Raw genomic sequence first — 13203 nt, forward strand, 5'->3', positions numbered from 1 at the left:
AGCATGTAGTACTGTCAAAAAGGACCTGGGGGTTATAGTGGACTACAAGTCAGTAGTGTCTTCTTGTTGTGAAACAAGCCAATAGCCCACCAAGTTTTCTTAACAAGGGTGTTGCTTGCAAGTTAAATGAAGTGATTCTTTCATTACATTCAGCACTGGTAAAGCCTCAGCTGGAGTACTATGTCCAATGTTGGGCACTGCACTTCAAGAAAGACATGGACAAATTGGAAAGAGTCCAGTGGACAGGAACAAAAATGATTAGAGGTCTAGGAAACATAATTAAAAAATTTTGGAAGAACTGAGATTGTTTAGTTTGGAGAAGAAAAGACTGAGGGGGGATTTGATAACTGTCTTCAAATACTCTTATAAAGAGGATGGTGATAGATAATTCTCTGTGGCTCCAGGAGAAAGGACAAGAAATAATAGACTTAAATTGCAGCAAGGGAAATTTAAGTTGGATATTAAGAAAACTTCCTATGTGGGTGGTTAAGCATCGGAAAAAATTACCAGAAGAGGTTGTGAAATCTCCATCCTTGGAAGATTTAGGAGCAGGTTACACAAATTCTTGATTGGAATAGCTTAAACAGGGATGAACCTACCTTGATCAGAGGGTTGTACTAGATCAGTGGTTTTCAACTTTTTCTTATTTGCAGACCCCTAAAAAATTTCGAATGGAAGTGCAAACACCTAAAAAAGGTTCAAATGGAGATGCGGACCCTTTTGGAAATGGAATGCCTTTTCTAGGATCTGAAACTTTATTTTCAGAGTCATTTATTGCAGACCTCTTAGACATAGTCTGTGCACCCCTAGGGGTCTGCAAACCACAAACTGAAAACCACTAGAGTACATGACCTGTCGAGGTGCTTTCCAGCCCTATGGTCACATATGTAGCAGTCAAGAAAGATAATTCTAGTGAAACAGTTTTGACACACAGAGAAAGCAAGGCCAGATTTCAAGAAGTCAGAAAGAAGTTCACAATAGACAAGATGAGAAATTATAGGGATAGACAAGAACTGCAGCGGTGACAAAGGATAGATTCTGGAGATTTTATATAGTGCAACTTTATTCAGCAACAGCATCAACATGGGGAGCAGTGGCATAACTAGAGTGGGAAGACCAGGGTAGCCACCCCAGGAATGGATATGGGGAAAGAATGAGGTGGAAAAAAATATCTGCCACTGCAACCACATGACTGCACCAGCAGCAGCGGTGACAAGTGGAAATTACTGCTCTCCCTGTTTGTGGCAGCTGCCCCAGATGCCCAGCCAAATCATTATGCCACTGATGGTGAGAGATGAAAGATGGGGTTGTATTTATGTGTATTTAAGCTCTAATTTTAAGTGTTAGCTACTAGAGAATGGCCCAAATTAAAACACCCTATGGGAATCCCTCCAAACTTTGGGTAACTCTGTGATTCAACCCACTCTCCAATGTATACTGTCACTGTCAGTCATTGTAGCAGCATTTACATTTACAGCTTGATCTGACTTCCAGTACATGACATATATTGAGTCTGATTTTGTAAGATAGGCAGTGATGTGAGCCAAGTTTGGCAGGACCAGATTGAGTTCTTATTTTGTTTTATCTGTCAGCTTTAGTGAAGAAAACTTGGTTTGCTTTGTCATGCCTTGCTAAAGTGTAAAATGTAGATATCACAGAGCTGGCCAGTAGTGACAAACCACGGCATTGTTAAAAATTGGCTCACATCATCTACTTAATCTTGCTTCAGATTTTATGCCAAAAGGATTATTCTTTTAATATACAGATAATAATGGACGTAATCCTGGTTGAATATAATGTTTTTCCCCAATCAAGGAATAATTTTCAAATCATTTTTTAAGTCTCATTTTTGGCGACTTTGCTTTTCTTAGCCAGAGATAACGAGACAGGTTTCTTGTAGTGTCCGTCACGATCAGAAACAAATTGTTGCAAGTTTGTCCTGACCATCTTTGAGACCCAGGCTGGTTTGGAATAATGTTGCTTGCTTTGTATTATTTTTCTAGATCTGAGTGTTCTCATCTTTCTACTCATTATCATTTTGGAGAAAGCATCAAACACAATACCAGTGAAGGGAGGATAATGGTGAAAAGACCTACTGTGAATAAATTCTCTGAACATGACATGTGCAAATGCAATTAGCATACTATTGAACAAGTTACTGGCTAAAAATAATTCTGATGATTAACAGATCGTTTCATGGCCCTATTGAAGTTTACCTAGTGTATCTTCTGTCTCCATATGCATCTAGTTATCCTCCATGTTTGGCTGATGCTAAACTTCATAAAGCCACATAACAGGGGAAAAAGAGTTTATAGTCAATTTGCTCCCAGTTTGCAACTCATTGAGCATGTCCAGACAAGCATGCACGTGCCTCTTGCCCCGCCTCAAACCTGCTTACCAGGGCAGGTTTTTGTACTGCTGGGGCCAGCACAGGGCAGCTTTTTATACTGCTGGGGACAGCACAAGTGCTGGCCCCAGGCTCTAGCTCCCCCAGCTGCATATCCATTGGGTGTGCCTACATGTTTCCCTATGTCACTTCCCTTTAGGAAGTACTAAATGATGGCACAATAACAGCAATTACTGTGCCATACCAGTGGTGGATGGTTATTTTTAGCCACTATGTCACTATAGCTGCAGCATCATGGTTTGTAGCATCTCATGGAGATGTACCCAATACAAAGTAAAGTAAGTAATTATTTCAAATTATCTTGGGATTTTTACATTCAAGTGTAGAAACTGTTTGTTTAGACACATTTAGCTTTGTCAAAATGTACCTAGAGAATTTTATATGCATGACCTTTATTTTCATTATAAATGTAACCTTTTTATTGATTGTGGATGCATGTCCAGAAATACAAAATTGCACTGTATAACCATACAGGTGAATCTTTAAGGATATTCATTTCTTTTTTTTGTTGTTTATGGTTGCAGTAAAATATATTCACTAAACACAACATTAGGAGTTCTCCAAACAAATGACATCCTGCTGTTGAATACATAGTTGCATTGATCGTAATTGATCAACAGGATTAATATACTGTTGTTTCATTCACAAGGAAGGAAAAAGAGCTGACAGGCAGTACTATATAACTGGCTTCTAAATTTCTGTGCTCTAGAGAACCCTGACAGAAGCTTATTCAGTTTGAATGCTTGGCTTTTATCAGCTATAATACAATTTTTAGATTTAAAGAAACTTATATTTGTACTAGCCAATGGGTATGCCTACACTGCAGACTGCAGTTTAATTGCAGTCCATGTAAACATACTGGTGCTAACATTAAGCTGGCTATCACATGTATGATAACTGTATAATCAGGGCATCTCAGCTTTGTCAGGGCTAGCTACCTGAGTATTTACTCAGGGTCTGGGATAGGTTTTGCAACCTGTGCTGACCTGCCTCAGCTACGCTGTTATTAGTACTGAAACCTGCTAGTTAAAATGAGTTCAGTGATGCAGTACTAGCTGCAATCATAGCTTTGTAGCATGGACAAAATTGTGATGAGGCGGATTATCTCTTTATGGCTATAGACATTCAAAAAGTCAGAGGTGGAATTGATCTGAGTGATTCGATTTTCTGTAAGCGGCATATTTTAGATCAGTAGCAAGCAGAACACACATTTACCCTTTGGCAGGGGTGTAAGGGGGAAGGGAAACTTAAGATACCTATACATGTGCAGCAAGGCTGCTCTGATGCACTATAATTACAGTGCGTGGGAGCAGACTCAATTAATTGAGTCTGCTGGAGCATGGTAATTAGAGTGCTCCAGCAGACTCTAGCATCATGTGTATTAGCATCCTTGTGGTGAAAAATGGCAGCAGGGGCACTTTAACTTTAATTGTTCAATGAGCTTTAGTTAAAGCACCCCTGCTGTCATTTTTCAGTGTGGGGATGCTAATACATGTGATGCTCTGGGTACACCAAAAGCCGCTCTAATTAAAGCATCCTCCCACTCCCAGAGCATGTCTATAAACACTCTTACACTGGGTTCTGTCATTTTTAAACCCGTCTGTGTGTGCAGAACTCCTGTTCTGTTATGGGTATAGACCAGTTTCTGATCACTTATACTGGTAAAAGTGTAATGTTTATACCTGGCCTCTGGGATTCTTTTGAATCTACAACTCACACAGGCCAGGCATACACCACTTGCCCTTTCCTACCCCAGGATTGGGCTGCACAATCAAGAAAAGGAAACAAAGCAAGGGAGAGTATGGTCTAGAGTTGGGTGGGCTGATTGGGTAGCAATTTCTCTCTTGGGTCTAGATGAGTAGCCAAGCCAGGCTTCAGACACTGTTTTTCTGATCTGGGGCCCTGTGATAAGGGCCTTAGGACTTTTTTTTTTGAGGCTGCTTCTTTCTTAAAGGCTTCTTGAAGGGAACATATTCTTTTATTTATTTTGGAGCTCCCTTGGCTTGGGCCATTGACAGTAACAGTGAAGAGAGATCCTACAGCATCTGTTGATTCCTATAGCTTCCTAAAGAGGGCAGCCACATGTAAAACCTCTTTTAATATTTCCTTTTGTGTAGTGTATTCAGTAAAATGAATACAGTAAACAATGCTTGAGGTATAATCATTCACTGATTTTTCCTATGCACCATACCTATCTATGGCCATTCAACCTTTCTACTTACCTTCTCCTGCTACGGGCTGTCCATTTGATTATTAATAAAAGAACTAAAACTCAGTTCTTTTCTTTGAAGATAGAGCAGGAGTTTGACTTTGGAGTCGCGTCCTTCAGAGTGGGTCTGATTGCTTCTTCAACTTCTGTTTATACAATTTTACAAAATTTTGGCAGGAATCAAGAGCACATACCAGGGTGTTGGCTTTTATGAATCCCCTAGGATGCAAAAGTCAAGCTGACTGGATGAACTTTGGTTACATATTCCAGACAGGCACAATGACTCTATTTATTCAGACTTGGCAGCCTGAATGCAGATTGACTCTGTGGGTAATAAATTTTCACAGCCACAAAACTTCAGCAGCAACCAACCTGATCCCGAGGAAGAAAATGCATACAAGGAAGCAGACTTTGGTTGCAAAAGATGTTAGATTATTATTCCATATACGTGTACCAGTCAGTTAATTTATTTGGCTATTGATTGACATGAATGGCATAAATGATTTCAGAGTTTTTCCCTCTTAAAGGAACTGCTTCCTATTACAAAATTTTCATATTGTAAAAGGACAAGAAGAAAAGAAAAGAAAAGAAAAGAAAAAAAGAATTTTCTCATTACAGTTGGCAATCTCCCTTTAATGTTACACCCAAGACTGGTTTAAGTTATCCTGTGACCTCTAGAATGAAGAGCATAGAATTATAATAGCAATGTTTTGTGTGCAATTCCATACTTCAGGAAACTGAAAGGCAATAACTACCACAATTCAGTACTCTGAACAATCTTAAGTATAATTTTGACATCTTCATGCTACGCTACAAAGCTTCAGACATTTTCTGAGTGAGATGATGACAAAATGATTACTCCATGCTTTATAAAACAAAATTAATTAGCTCCTTAACTTGCAGATTTATGTTAACTACCTAGCTACCTGTTAATTGTGTGCTCTTCAAATATTGATTGGAGATTTAAAAGTATATGGTCTTCAGTCTGTTTGAAGTAAAATATGCCAACAGGAAATTTTCCTCTACATATTAGATTCTATGATCATTGCCTATAAAATTACAATGATCAGTTTAAATGGATAAACTGTGCTCATTAAGGGGGAAAGATACATTTAAGTATTTAAAATTAAGAGACTGGCTAATAAGTGTGCATAATGTAATTACTGTAAGCTCTCACACACTCTGCTCAAACCCGTTTTCCTTTGCTTCTCTCAAGTCAGAGAATCCTGCCTGCTGTTACTCCTAAAATACGGTACAAATTTGGTAATGCCTTGCCCACGTCCTCTATTGAAGCTGTTATGTATCCATTTCTTATCTTGATTTCTATACTACTATCATTTACATCCTCCTCACCTGGATGAAAATACATATTCCTGTCTTCAGACATTATCGGAAACAATTGCATTGTCCCAAGCTGAAGCCTAATTCATCAGATCCTATCTTTAATTAAGACTCAGCTCTTCTCTCTAAACTAGGGTACACTACAACACTTAAAATCAGACTTGTCTTTTGCTAAAATGTTTATATCATACTCCCTGACCTCTGTAATACCCTTGTGCTTTGTTATTGTCCCCCAGACATTGTTTTCCCTCTTAGAGCATGTGTATCCTGAAAGTTTACTGTATCAGTCAGTGTTATATAGAGAGCCAGAGCCGAAAAGATTTTTTCAGTGCCTTATGAGCATGGCAAAAATGTTTCTGGTACAGGGGTAGTGTGTATGGAGCAGTGCAATATGTTTGAGTATGCTGTTGCCTGGCATAGTAAGTTGGGAGTGTAGACAAGACATGCCCTTACTTTATCTTGCCTAGTCTGTCAATAGGATGTTCATTAAACTGTCTAGACATACAAGAAAAGTAATGAAATCTGAAGGGTTTCATGGTGAAATACATTAAACAAAAGAAACTGTATAAATATGTTAAATAATTTAATCCATGTGCTGAAACTTTTTACCATCTAAGTGCTTCATTTAAAACTGGTGAAATGTTAGCATATCTAATATCAAAGGGTTTTATCTGGTTTATAGTTTGGAAGATGTTTTAAAATAATAGACATTAAAGCTGATGAATCTGAGGACAAGGAGATTAACATTTTCACGCTGGAGTGCCTTGAGTTGCACATTTAACTTCATGCCTCAGCAGATACAAACTAATCGAATCAGTCCCTGATTCGGGCTGAATCTGAATCCTAATCAAATATGGCCCGTTTTGCACACCCCTAGTAATTACCACGCTCCAGCAGACTCCAGCGTCACGTGTATCAGCATCCCTGCATTGAAAAATGGCAGCGGGGGGTGCTTTAACTGAAGCTCATTCAATGCTTTAACATTTAATGAGCTTCAGTTAAAGCACACTTTATACCACACTTCAGCAGGCTCAATTAATTCAGTGAACTTTAGTTAAAGCACCCCTGCCACCATTTTTCAGCACAGGGATGCAGATACATGTGACGCTCCGGGTGCTTTAGTTAGAGTGTTTCTCGGAGCTACTCTAAAGCACCCCCACTCTTGCAGCATGTTTATAAACACCCTTAGTGCGTATGGAGTTGGGTTGGAGTTTTAGGCTTTCAGATTTAGCTCCAGCTGCCTAAATTTATATCCGCAAGTTTAAAGAGTCTGAATCTTTACAACAGAATTCTTTTTTTGTTTAATGGACTGATCCAAAAATATTTCTGGGATGCATCAAGTAAATAAATCAGGAGCAGTGGAGAACATTTCCAACAAGTACAGTAGTTAGCACAAATAATCTGGCATGAAGCAAGCACATCTGTTATTACATTTAGAGTATTTTCAATTATTTTGATAACCTCTACACATACTTAAAAAAATACCGGCGAAATATTACTTTTAAAGAAATCTATCTTAGAGTTAACCATTCTACAAGGGGGACATCTGTACCACCTCTACAGTAATCCTAAAACCACCTATGAGAAATAAGCCACAGCCACTTGCTTTTGTTCTGTACATGCTCCATGCTGAAAAAGGATGTTTGGTTCCTGTCAGATGGGTCCAGCACTGCTCTCTGGAGCTCTCAGCATACAGAGATCTTGAGCATAACTTTGGGCATGCTCCACAAAATGCTGCATGACATTTTTTTAGCATGTGGCACATGCAGAATAGGAGTGAGTGGGTGGGACTTGTCTCCTGGCAGCAACCCTGTGATTACCATAGAGAGTGTATAGGCATATGAGTTGCAGCTTAATTCAGTAGCTCTTACCTGATCATTCTCTTCTTCATCACTACTTAACTTGAGGTCATCTTCTAGCATTCTGGAGAACAAAAAAAAGAAGAAATGTATTACCATTTATCAAAATAATTTAGATATGACATTTCATACTTTCTACAAAGGCAAAGTTTAATAATGTGCTTTTTGTATAAAAAATTAAAATATAGTAATTTATCCCAGTTACTGCACATAAATGACATCCTTCTTATGGTTATTCTTAGCTAGCAAATCCCCACGAGCTTGCTAATTCTTTTCTGAAGGTAAATACCTGAGGGAAACAAATGTTTGCTACCAGTAGCCATAGATTTTGTAGAAAATGATTGCTTTGTGCATCATCAAGTAACCAATTTTTAAACAGCATAAAAGAAACATTCTATTGATGCTGACAAATAGGCACTCCCAAATAAAGGAAAAGATTGCTTCATAAGGCATAAACCTTACAAAATGCAAGTAAATATGCATCCTAGAAGGATTGTGCTATCAAATATGACTCACTATGTTTCCTAAATGCCACGGTTGCAGTGTTAAAGGTTGGATGCAACAATGACTTATTGACTGAAATAATTAAAACTAAAATATATTGTTGGAATACTCAGAAGTATTTACAGTTCTCATTTGCAAATTGAAAACAATGCACTTTTTCTAATAGGGATTTCATCTCCTTTTCTAGCACCTGCACTCTAAGTTATTTAATTTTGCTTGCAAAAAAGGGGGGCTTGTTTTTACCTCTTAGTACTTTATTGCAGCCTACCATTAAATCACTAACAATCAACAGAGTTTAGAAGGTGTGAAGACTTTCCCCAGTTTTTGAAAGGTCTCCAATAAAGGGATCCTACTCCTAAAATGCCTCTCTAATAACAGTGCTTTGAAAAGTAGCTAATTTTTCTTGTATTCTGTAAAAAGAGAATCTGTAATTTAGTCTTGACTACAGAAGAATGCTTGGTGAACAATTTAAATGCATTCTGTGATGTGGGTGGTCCCCAGAGAGTAAATATATCAAGGAAACGCATGTAATCATTTCAGACTACCTCCTTGTACTTGTGCTTAGATCTCAGAAGGAGGTGGCTGAAAAACTTAATATGTAAACTGGTAACAGGATGAGTATTTCACAAAATCAGAGAGAAGGCAAAAGAACATGATGCCCTACTGGTGAGCAGAGAATCACAGCTATTGGCTTCAACAGCAATCACCACCACTGCTGCAGAATAGCTCATTGTGGCAGACATAGTTTGGTTAATCAATGCCCTTTATGGGCGCGTCCACACCTGCAGGCACGTGCGCTTGCAGCAGCTCAAAAAGAAGTGCGCAAATTTGAGCTGGGGCTTTTTGCCTCAGTGCATGTGCCCAGACATGCACTTTGGTGAAAGTTCCCTGAACTCTCTACCCACTGCAGCAGTCTGGCAGTGGAGGCTGCTGCCTGGCTGTGACCTGCTGCTACCTGTGACAGCATGTGGCCCAAAGGCTGCATGCCTGCCAGACCCAGATGGGGACTGCATGGCCATTAGAGGCATCTGCACCTCTGGGCCAGCTGCCAGTGGGTAATGGCTGGAGAGTTGGCCTTTGTGTGGCACTACTGCTGTGTGTGCCACCACCCAGCCATCTGGGCAGCTATCACCCAGATGTTCTCAGTGTGGTGGCCTGCTTTGAACAGTTAAAGCATGCCCTCCTGGCCCCAAGTGGCCAGGAGGTCAGCCACCTCCAGCTGGGTCCTGGTTGCCAGCTCTGAGCAGGCTCCTCTGATTGGGTCCTGCCACTTGCCTTACTAACAGGAATTCTGGTGTTCCCTATTTAAAAACTGCAAAATCCCTGATAAAAAAATCCCAAAGTCACTTTTTAAAATACTCCAAAATCTATCTTCTTCTACAAGTAAAACAAAAGACCACTAGACATATATATGCAGAAAGAGAGAGAGAGAGAGAAAGAGATCAAATCAGTTGGGCAATGTTTTATTGATATATTTATAATTTTAAAGCAATTTGGAAGCCTACCAGTGCCTATATCATCATAATAAAATAAGTTCTAATTATCTATACAATTTGGCATTGACTTTTGACTTCTTTGTTGTAGAAAAATCAGAGATGCCCCTACCTGCTTCCCTCTCCAGGATATGCAGTACTGAGCAGCACTGAGTTCTCTGCCTCTGCCCTTACCCCTCACTCTCAACCCACAGCCTGCCCCCCCACCCCAGTTCCCTCATTCCTGAGTCACAGGGCCAGGTATGTGGGTGAGAGGTTTATGGGGATGGCTTGGGGATATGAGGTTTGTGGGTGGATTGTGGGGGGGGCTGTAGGTGTGGGGGAATGGAAGGGGGGTCTGCTCAGGAGGGGTGGGTCCCCTGCCCCCTGCAGGAAGCAGCGCCCACCTTGCACAGCTCACGGACTGCCCCCTCCACAGGGTCACAGCCCCCAAACAGGGGCTACAGCCCCTCAACAGAAGCCCACAGGCCCTCAACAGGGGCCACATGCCCCCCCCACCCAGCCCCAGCCCCTGCTCACTCCTCTGAACATTCCCCTGCCCAGCCCCAGCCCCTGCTTGCTTCCCCAGCCCCTCCATCACCCCATCACCCAGTCCCAGCCCCTGATTGCTGCCTGGCCCAGCCTCAGTTTCCCTGTACTCAATGGCTGTAGCAGCGGCAGTCAGGGCTGCTGGGGCCTCATGGCAGACCACCCCCATGTGGCATGGGGGGCAGCAGGCATTTGTCCCAGCTGCCTGGCACTTGTGCTGTCACTGCTGCATTGTGTGGGTGCAGCCTGCCTTGGCAGGGTGCCACGTGGTGCTGTGGGCTGTCTGGCAGCTTGGGGCTGCTCAGGCTGAGCGGCACCAGACTCTGGGTGACATCTGGAGCAGCCCTGAGCTGCCAGACAGCACTTGGTGCCACACGGTACCCTGCCAAGCCGGGCTGCACCCACATGATGCAGCAGCAGCAGTGCAGGTAGCAGGCAGCTTGGGCCAGTCCCTGCTCCCTCCCGCTGCCCTGCGCTGCGTGTGGGGACTCTGCCACAAGGTCCGAGTGGCCACCCAACAGCTGCTGCTGCAGCTGGTGAGTGTGGGGACACTGGGGCTGGGCAGGGAAGCGATCGGGGCCTGGGACTGGGTGGTGGAGGGTGATGGGGGGCTGGGGCAGCAAGCGGGGGCTGGGTGGGGGCGTGATTGTGGGGGCTGGAGCAGCGATTGGGGGCTGAGTGAGGGGGTGATCAGGGGGGCTGGGGGAGTGAATGGGGGCTGGGCAGGGCCCCCCCCATGCTCCCCCCCATGCTCCCCTCCCTGCTCCTCCAGCCCCCCATCCCCTACTTACCCGGCTCAGAGCCCAGGTCCAGGTCCCTGCAGCCTGCATGCTGCTTGCCCTGCATGGACAGGCATTGTGCTTCAACACCAGGGCAAGGGCCAGCCATAGAGATGCTCTAGGTGGCTACCAGAGTGGCTCTGTAGAGGACCCGAGCCTCCAGTTGCCTCAGGACACAGTGCCCTGCCCTGCTTTTTTCACTTAGGTTTTATTTTGGTACCTGGATATCCAGGTACCAAATTTTGCCCCCATGCTGCAAATATGCAGCACTGCAAGAGGCATGTGTGCACTTGTTTGGACGCACCCAATGAGGTCAGGAAGCTGAGCAGCTACTCACATCACCTTTAGTAGAAACTTGGACTATAAAGGAGAAACTTTTCCTAGCCCACAGTCTAATTAATCTTGCTGCTTTTCCCCCTGGACCCACTGCTTCTTATTCTAAGAGTCTTTATTTAAAGGCAACATGCCAGATCCAGCAAAATCTGGATGCAGGCTCAGTACCCTGAATGATAAGGGCTATGTAAGAACCCAGATGAGAAAAAGAGACACAAGTGGCTGCCCTTAGATCAGCAGGTACCTAAGCATACCTCAGAAACCAGGATTTGCCTGTGAACATTCCTTGTGCAGGAACACTCCTTAATAAACCCTAAATTATGACAACCCAAATATGGAAACTATTATAGTGATTTCCCAAGGTGATGTACCCAACATAAGCAATATTATGTGGAGGAAGGAGAGGAAGCAGGGATCATAAGTACTTTAGCCAAAAATGTTGTACTTCAAAACTGCCAGCCTCAAGAGATCAAGAATCATGAATCAGAGACCTAACAATCCTGACATGGGCCCCAAAAAACATACTTAACCTCATCCCACCACTAAAATGTAGATTTCAATCTGCCTGGGATTTCTGAAATGCCTCAAGCCATCTCCTAGGAGTGTGTGGGAGTGACAGTAAACATTGACCACCTTCTCAAATTAAGTCAAAAAGATAATATTGGCCTTTTAGCCATGCAAATCATCTGACCCCATTGATTCATCTGCCCTTGCCCAGCAATTAAGTTTGCCTTCTAAATTCAAAATCAGTGATGCTCCTGTAGTTCCTTTCATCGTTCTATGTGTACATCAATTCTGACTGCCCCCACACTCCAAATCTACTCCTTGTCCAACCTGTTTCCTATCAGCTCTTCACCTCAGCCCTGACTCAGACCATCAGTCCTTCCTCCCTTCTCCCTTGAATGAAGTTGCCAGACCCACAACTGTTTCTACTGGGATTCCTCACTTTACTCACCCAGCTCAGGTGGAATCACTGCAGCAGGGATCCCTTCCCCATCTCCCTCTTTCCCTTCTCAGTTTGCTTAGAGAGGGAATGGGAGAGGGTCAGCATACTGCTTCCAGGAGAGAAGGGTGGAGGAAGGATGGCTGTCTTAACTGGTAGCCCCTTTCTGCTCCTTCCATCTCCCTGCCCTTCTGTGAGAACTGAATTGGGTTGCTGATGGGAGTTGTCTAGCCCATGGAACCACTCCATGCAGCCCCAGGGCTCTCCAGAGGTCCAGAAATTTGGTAGTGGGGGAGCAGTGGCAGCTTAATTGCATCCAGAACCACAGCAATTAACACTGCCACTGCTCCCCCACTGCCAAATGGATGGACCTGTGGGGAGCCCCAGAGGCTGGATCACTCTGAATCATTATATTCCTTGATAATATTTAATATCATCCCTTAGAAGTAAATATCTGTTCACTGAAATCAAGATAATAAAAATAATACATTAAAATATTGTATGATGATGTTATGTAGTCCACTGTGATGCATTTTTAAACACTTAGCAAGAATTATACTTATTCTTTGGGCAGGTTTACTAACAAAACAGCCATTAACTATTCATTTAATTGATTTTTATGTTCTTGATTTTTGTAAAAGATGTCATTGATAAGTATGTTCCATTCATCTGGCAATTAAACTCTTTTCCTAAATAAAGCATTTTTTTTTTAAGTTTGTACTGGAACCTTATACTATAAACAGTTACCTGTGTTTAATAACACTGTTTTTTAAGATGCTGATTTTAAAGGTCAAAACCCATGTGTGT

At 42.3% G+C, this 13203-nt stretch overlaps 1 protein-coding gene across 4 annotated transcripts in view; it reads right to left on the bottom strand.

Moving 5' to 3' along the window:
• The window catches only part of LOC102563459 (ALF transcription elongation factor 3), a 252046-nt gene that overhangs the window by 130312 nt on the left and 108531 nt on the right, over positions 1-13203 (bottom strand). For all 4 annotated transcript variants that reach the window (XM_059720988.1, XM_059720987.1, XM_059720990.1 and 1 more), the window contains one exon: positions 7829-7880. In XM_059720988.1, the coding sequence (XP_059576971.1) occupies positions 7829-7880 (52 nt within the window). The remainder of the gene's footprint in view (positions 1-7828; positions 7881-13203) is intronic.

This window comes from Alligator mississippiensis, chromosome 1 (assembly GCF_030867095.1).
Source record: "Alligator mississippiensis isolate rAllMis1 chromosome 1, rAllMis1, whole genome shotgun sequence".
NCBI classification, from domain to species: domain Eukaryota; kingdom Metazoa; phylum Chordata; order Crocodylia; family Alligatoridae; genus Alligator; species Alligator mississippiensis.